Genomic DNA, 8,094 nt, shown 5'->3' with positions numbered 1-8,094 from the left:
AGGGGTAAAAAGTATAACTATTACACTGTGTTGTACAGCTGAAACTACTTCTAAAAAATGTGTATTTCACAATAAAAAATAATTTAAAAAAAGAAATCATATCAAGCATCTTCTCTGATCACAGTGGTATGAAACTAGAAATCAATTACAAGAAAAAAACTGAAAAACACACAAACATGTGGAAAGTAAATAACATGGTACTAAATAATAAATGGGTCAACAATGAGATCAAGGAAGAAATCAAAAGATATCTTGAGACAAGTGAAAATGAAAACACAATGACCTAAAATCTATGGAACACAGTGAAAGTAGTTCTAAGAGGGAAATTCATATCAATACAGGCCTACCTTAAGAAACAAACAAACAAAAATCTCAAATAACAATCTAGGCTTACTCTTAAAGGAACTAGAAAAAGAATAGCAAACAAAGCCCAAAGCGAGAAGACAAAAGGAAATAATAAAGATCAGACCAGAAATAAACGAAATAGAGTCTAAAATAATACAAATGATCAATGAAACAAAGAGCTGGCTCTTGAAAGATAACCAAAATTGATAAACCTTTAACCAGACTCATCAAGAAAAAAGATACAGGACCCAAATAAATAAAATCAGAATTGAAAAAGAAGTGACAACTGACACCACAGAAATACAAAGCATTATAAGAAAATACTATGAGCAATTATATGCCAATAAGTAGGACTATTTGGAGGAAATGGATAAATTTCTAGAAGTATGCAATCTTCCAAGACTGAATTAAGAAGAAACAGAAAATCTAAACAGCCCATTTCCTACTAACAAAACTCTACTAGTGAAAAAAAAAGAAATTCTCAAGAAACAAAAATCCTGGACTACATGGCTTCACAGGTGAATTTTATCAAACATTCAAAGAAGAATGAACATCTGTTCTTCTCAAACTATTCCAAAAAATTCAAGAGGAGGGAAGGCTACCAAGCTCATCTTATGAGGCCACCATTACCCTGATAACAAAACTAGACAAAGACATTACAGAATAGAAAATTATAGGCCTATATCCCTGATGAACATAAATGCAAAAATCCTCAACAAAATATTAGCAAACCAAATTCAACAATGCATTAAAAAAGATCATACACCAGGGCCGGCCGAGTGGCGCGTTGGTTAAGAAATGGCTTGGGATGCCAGAGGGCCCCTGTTCGGATCCCACATATGAGGGCCAGTGACACTGCCCTCTACAGCTAAGATGCTGAACAACAGGTCAACTTGGAGCTGGGCTGCCATGGGTCACCGGTGATGGGTAGGCTGCAGCCCCCGCTGCAGTGGGTTGCCATTAGCTACCGTGTGTAGCCAGCAGCCAGCGTGAGCAGCCAGCAGCTGCCGTGAGCCAGAAACCGGCGACTAATCTGCCTCGCTCAGGAAGAGCGCAATGATGGTGCCAACTTGGGCCAGTGAAGCAACGTCCTCCACAACTAGACTGAAGAACAAAACAACAGCAACTTGTCTGTTCCCCTTCCCCCGATTCCCCAATAAAATCTTTTTTAAAAAAAGATAATACACCATGATGAAGTGGGATTTATTCTTAGGGTGCCAGGTTGGTTCGATATCTGCAAATCAAAAATATGATACACTACATAAAATGAGTGATAAAAACCATATGATATCAATAGATGCAGAAAACACATTTGACAAAATCCAGCATCATTTATGATAAAAACTCTGTGCAAAGTGGAAATAGAGGGAACATACCTCAACATAATAAAGGCTATATATGACAAAACACAGCTAATATCATACTTAACATGGAGAAACTAAAAGTATTTTTCTTCAGATCAGAAACAAGATAAGGATGTCCACTTTCACCACTTGTATTCAACATAGTATTGGAAGTCCTAGCCACAGCAGTCAGACAAGAAAAAAATATAAAAGGCATCCAAATTGGAAAATAAGAAGTAAAACTGTCATTAATTGAAGATGACATGATACTACATATAGAGAACCCTAAATAGTCCATCATGAAACTATTAGAATTGATAAATGAATTCAGTAAAGTAGCAGCATACAAAATTAATATGCAGAAATCGGTTGCATTTTATACACCAATAATGAACTATCAGAAATAAAAATTAAGAAAACAATCCAATTTACAATTGCATCAAAAAATAATACTACAGGGGGTGACCGGTTAGCTCAGTTGATTAGAGCATAGTGCTGATGACATCAAGGTTGCCAGTTCGATCCCCGCATGGGCCACTGTGAGCTGTGCCCTCCTTAAAAGACTCAACTGTGCCACTGTAGCATGAAAGCAATGTGTAACCAATGACCATGGATAGTCCCCAATAAAATTTAAAAATAAATAAATAAATAATAAAATACCTCGAAATAAATTTAACCAAGGAAATAAAAGACTTGTACTCAGAAAGTTATAGGACATTGAAGAAAGAAATTAAAAAGATACAAATAAATGGAAACATACACTGTGCTTATGGATAGGAAGAATTACCATCATTAAAGTATCAATACTACTCAAAACAACCTACAAATTCAATGCAATCCTTATCAAAATATTGATGACATTTTAAACAGAACTCTAGAACAAATAATCCTAAAATTTATATGGAACCATAAAAGACCCCAAATAGCCATGGCAATCTTGAGAAAGAAGAATAAATCTGGAGTATCATGCTGCCTGATATGAAACTAAATTTATTACAAGTCTATAGTTCTTAAAAACAGCAATTGTACAGGCATACAAACAAACACAGAATAGAAAGCCCACCTATATGGTCATGATAAAGGATGAAGACTGTACAATGGGGTAAACACAGTCTATTCAATAAATGATGGTGGGAACACTAGACAGATACATGCAAAAGAATGAAACTAGACTATATATTACACCGTATTAAGAGTAAATTCAAAATGGATTAAAGACTTAAATATAAGAGCCAAAACCATACAACTCCTCTAAAGAAAAAATAGGCAGTAAATTTTCTGATATTGCTTTTAGTAATACTTTTTTCTAATATATCTCCTCAGACAAGGAAACAAAAAAAAAAACACAAATGGGACTACATGAAACTAAAAAGTTTTTGCACAGCAAAAGAAACCATCAACAAAACAAAAATACAGCCTACTGAATGGGAGAAGACATTTACCAATGATACATCTGAGAAGGCATTAATATCCAAGTTTTATAAATAAGTCAGACAGAAAATGTCAAGAACCACATGATTTCACTGGTTGTGGGATATAAAACTGAAAGCAACAAAGGAACAAGACAAAAAAGAAAAACTTATAGACAACAGTTTAGAGGTTAACAGAGGGTAAGTGGGGAGGCTGGTGGTAGATGAGGGTAAATGGGATCAAATATTTGTTGATAGATGAACTGACTCTGGGTGGTGAACACACAATATGATATATAGATGATGTATTACAGAATTGTACAATTGAAACCTATGTAACTTTACTAACCACTGTCACCCCAATAAAATTAATTTTTAAAATAAGAATTGAAACAAGTATTCAAATTAAATTTGTACATGAATATGCATAGCAGCACTATTCACAATAGCCAAAAGATAGAACAACCCAAATGTCTATCAACTGGTGAATGGATAAACAAAATGCAGAATGTCCATACAGTAGAATATTATTTGGCCATAATAAAAAATGAAGTACTGATACATGCAAACATGAATGAGCCTTGAAAACATTATGCTAAATGAAAGAAGCAAGCCACAAAGACCACATATTATGTGATTCCATCTATATGAAGTGTCTATCACAGGCAAATCTATAAAGACATAAAGTAGATTAGTGGTTTCTTAAGGCTAAGGGGAGTGGGAGGTGAAAGTTAAAATTTACAGGGTTTCTAAGTACACAGAATTGTTCTAACAATTGATATCATGATGATCACATGTATCTTTGATTGTACTAAAACTATTTTTTCAGTTTTATTGAGTTATAATTGAAACATATTAGTATATAAGTTTAAGGTGTACAGCATAATGACTTGACATGCATATATTGCAAAATAATTACCACAGTAAGTTTAGTTAACATCAATCACCTCATATAGCTACAAAAAATTTTTTTCTCGCTTGTAATAAGAACTTTTGGAAACTACAACTGTTATTTATTTTATAACTGAAAGTTTGTATATTTCACCACCTTCAAGCCCTACCTCAAGAGCCACAAATCATTTCTCGTTTTTCCGAGTTTGGGTATATTTTTAGGTTCCACATATAAGTGAGATCATACAATATTTGTTTTTCTCTGTCTGACTTATTTCACTTATCATAATGCTCTCAAGGTCCATCACTGTTTTCACCCAAGTGGTAGAATTTTCTTTCTCTTTATAGCTGAAGAGTATTCCATTGTGTGTGTGTGTGTGTGTGTGTGTGTGTGTGTGTGTGAGTGTGTCATATTTTTTAAAAATATTTTTTCAGGTTTTTTACAATGGAAAGGTTAGTCTGAGTAACCTCACTACCCACTCCTGCCACTGGAAGCAAGAAGTCCTCTTCCTATTCATATTGTCTTTACCCATTTACCTGTCAATGGACACTAGGTTGTAAAAGTGATTAAATTGTACACTTTGAATGAATGAATTATGTACTGTGTGAATTACAAGGTGTGATCAAACAATACAGCGAATGTTTCAATTTTAAAAATTATTACAGTAAAAGACACACTGCCATTAAACCCCCTCAAAATACTCCACCTCACTTTGAACTCACTTATCCCATCATTCTTGCCACTTTCTGAAGCAGTTCGGGAAGTCCTCTTTCATGAGTCTTTAGCTGCACTGTCGTGGCTACCTCGATGTCCTGAATCATTTTGACTTTGGGGAAGAGCCAGAAGTCACATGGTGCTAGATCCAGTGAATAAAGTAGATGAGGACACACCATCATGTTTTTATTTGACAGAAATTGTCGTATACCAGAAGTGATGTGTGACATGGAGTGTTGTCTTGATGGAGGATGATTTACAGCACACTGTAAATCAACCTTCTATCAAGTAGTAGTCACAATATAGTCACGGGGATACAAAATACAGTATGGGGAATAATCAATAATGTTGTAAAGACTATGTAGGGTGCCAGATGGGTACTGTACTTATCAAAGGAATCATTTCATAGACTGTGTAGATGCTGCACTATACATCTGAAGCTGAAGTAGAATAATATTGAATGTCCACTATAATTAAATATATATAATATATATATATATACTATATATATATATATATAGTATATATATATATATATACTATATATATATATATGGTCACGGCATGTAAAGTACAGCATAACAAATATAGTCAATGGTATTGTAACAGCTATATACGATACCAGAGGGGCAGTGGATTTGGGGGACAGTTATCACTTAGTGAGGGGTGTAAATGTTATTACATTGCTTTGTACACCTGAAACTATAATGAATGAATAAATAAATAAATAAATAATACCACACAGATCTTTTCTCAAGCATAGCTCACACCCAACTGACTGCACCGAACAAGTTGAAACTTGTCACACGCTGTTACTAAAGTTGGATGCACCACTTTCCATATTGAAGATCCCTGCCCTTCTGTTGGGTGGCTCTAGGCAGCAGCATTCACCCCATTTTGTGATCACAACAGAAAGGCTCCAGGTCACACATCGCTTCTGGTGTGGCAATTTTTGTCCAACAAAAACATCATGGTGTGTCTTCATTCACCGGATCTGGGACCATGAGATTTCTGGCTCTTCCCCAAATCAAAATGATTCACGACATTGAGGCAGCCACAACAGTGCAAATAAAGACATCCAAGAAAGAGGACTTCCAGAACTGCTTCAGAGAGTGGCAAAATGATGGAATAAGTGTGTTCAAAGTGAGAGAGAGTATTTTGAGAGAGACTAAGGGCAATGTGTCTTTTATTGTAATAAATTTTTAAAAATTTAAGCAGTCACCATATTTTGTGATCACACCTCATATATCTCAATTAAGCTTTTAAAGAATGAAAGAGAGAGATGAAGGGAGGGAGGGGGAAATGGAGGGAGAAAGAAAGAAAAAAATATATAGTAGCCCACATACTTATTAAAAGAATGAATGGATCCAAGAAATTAAATTTTAACAGCTTCTTGATATTTTCCACAAAGGGATCTTGTGGGTTGTGGAGGGAATCGATGTTCACTCCAAATGATGTGCTGGTAATCACATCCATGCTGTAGGCCCCAAAGACACTGAGTAGAGAAAGGCAGACATGGAAAATTAGAATCAGCACCTCTTTGCCATCCTTATCCAACAGCTGCAGAAAGAAGAGCATGTAAATTCCTACGCTCAGGCAAAGACAGGTAAAGAGCTACACGCTGCCACAACCATCTGCTGGATCATCTGAGTCTATGGTCTTGTCACACTCATGCATGAAGTGTTTATCAGGTGCTACTGATATAGATGGCCCTGTGCTGGGGGTGTTGTGGACACTATAACAAGTTAGACCCACCTGCGACCTCAGGAAGATCAGTCGCATAGGGGTGGAGACCCATAATCTGACAAATTACAGTAGTGTGTTCTGAGTATGGGCAATAGTAGCTGTACTGTGAGCAGGACAAAGGGTACAAAAATTAATTCTTCCTAGTGGAGTAAAAAAGGCAACATTGATCTGGGTCTTATGTCACCACAGTGTCTATACTGAGCTGATCCCTCTTCAGCACATTACAGAGCAATGGCACCCTGGTCTGAGTTGCCAAGAATGCCATCCTTCCTTCTCTACACCCCTGCTAAGGCTCTTGAAAGACCCACTCTCACCTCCAGTGATCTGAGATTCCCCTGAGGGCAGACTCATTTCTGTAAAACTGTAAGAATTAAGAATGTTCCTTGTTTAAAAAAAATGTATAATAAATCTCTCCTAAATCAGTTTGGGGAAATCCCATAGGTAACTGATCACATGTCCCCAGTTTTCCCAGTTTACACCTATTATTCTTGCATAATTAAAAAATATCTTAGTTTAGACAAGAAATGATATGGTCATCCTACCCATGGTGTGTACAGAACCTTCTTTTTTTTTAGCTGAGCCATCCTGCCACCTATTGGCAGCTCAGTGGCTGCTCAGCTTGGGCCAGGACTTGAACCACTGTTGCTCAGAGCTCAAGCTCTTGAGGGAGCTCTTAACCAACTGAGCCACTCAGCCAGCATGGACCTTCTCTTTTTTGAGACTGAAGCAAGGAGAAGTGGTGATAAGATTTAAAATGTAGTATTTTGCTGGTATACTCAGAAAATCATGAAGCGGTTTTTAAGTTGTTGCAAGTTCCACATTGTAAGTTTCCTACCCTCCCCACTGCCTGCCAATACGCATGTATGTACCAAGTGTCTTCCCCTGCCACTATTCCATAACGTCTACACTCAAAACTTGGGTAAGATCATGTTTTTTTCTTTCTAAACTTTTGTCTTCCAGAGTATACAAGGACACTTAAGCAGACATATTCATCTTGGCTCATGTACATAGAAGAGATTTCTCTCCAGGCTGCTAGAGTTAATCAACAGTGGGAATTTCAACTCCATGTCAGAGCTAAGAATCCCAGCAGCTGCACTGCTACTTACTCTTTTAAGTTGATGGACTTCCCTTTCTCTGCTTCATTTCTCAGGTTTTTCACCAGCACATCTGCATACTGGTCAATAATGGGTAACATCTAGACACAAAGTACAACACTCGAAGTTAAATGCAACTACTCAAGTCCTAGAAGGGCCTGGCTTTCAAGACGATGGAACAGTAAGTGACACTTTCTAATGTCACTTCTAGCACTATGGTAAAAGACCATATTTGGAAGCTCAAATTCAGCAGGCTACTACTCGTTGGAAAGAAACTACCTTATTTTCTACCTTTCCCCAGATGCATTCTTTTCTTATTATTTTTTTATTTTATTAGTTTTAGGTGTACAAAGCAACATAATAGTCACCCCTCACAAAGTGATAGCCCCTCTCCCCCAAGCTACCACCCCTCTGACATCTTATATAACTGTTACAATATCATTGACTATCTTCCTTATGCTATACTCCACATCCCATGATTATATATTGGGTTGTCGGAAAAGTCATGATGTATTTTTTTTATGTTTTTGTTGCAAAAATGCATCATGACT

The 8,094-nt window shown here is 36.5% G+C and overlaps 1 protein-coding gene across 1 annotated transcript in view; it reads right to left on the bottom strand.

Moving 5' to 3' along the window:
• The window catches only part of LOC109379014 (cytochrome P450 3A12-like), a 37,266-nt gene that overhangs the window by 14,782 nt on the left and 14,390 nt on the right, over positions 1-8,094 (bottom strand). The window contains exons 4-5 of the mRNA XM_019635303.1: positions 7,556-7,644; positions 6,050-6,198 (exon numbers count right to left, since the gene is read on the bottom strand). Coding sequence (XP_019490848.1) covers positions 6,050-6,198; positions 7,556-7,644 — 238 coding nt within the window. The remainder of the gene's footprint in view (positions 1-6,049; positions 6,199-7,555; positions 7,645-8,094) is intronic.

Source organism: Hipposideros armiger, unplaced genomic scaffold, assembly GCF_001890085.2.
Source record: "Hipposideros armiger isolate ML-2016 unplaced genomic scaffold, ASM189008v1 scaffold_21, whole genome shotgun sequence".
Taxonomy (NCBI): Eukaryota; Metazoa; Chordata; class Mammalia; order Chiroptera; family Hipposideridae; genus Hipposideros; species Hipposideros armiger.
The sequence above is the reverse complement of the archived record's forward strand: the minus strand, read 5'-3'. Positions and strand labels throughout refer to the sequence as shown.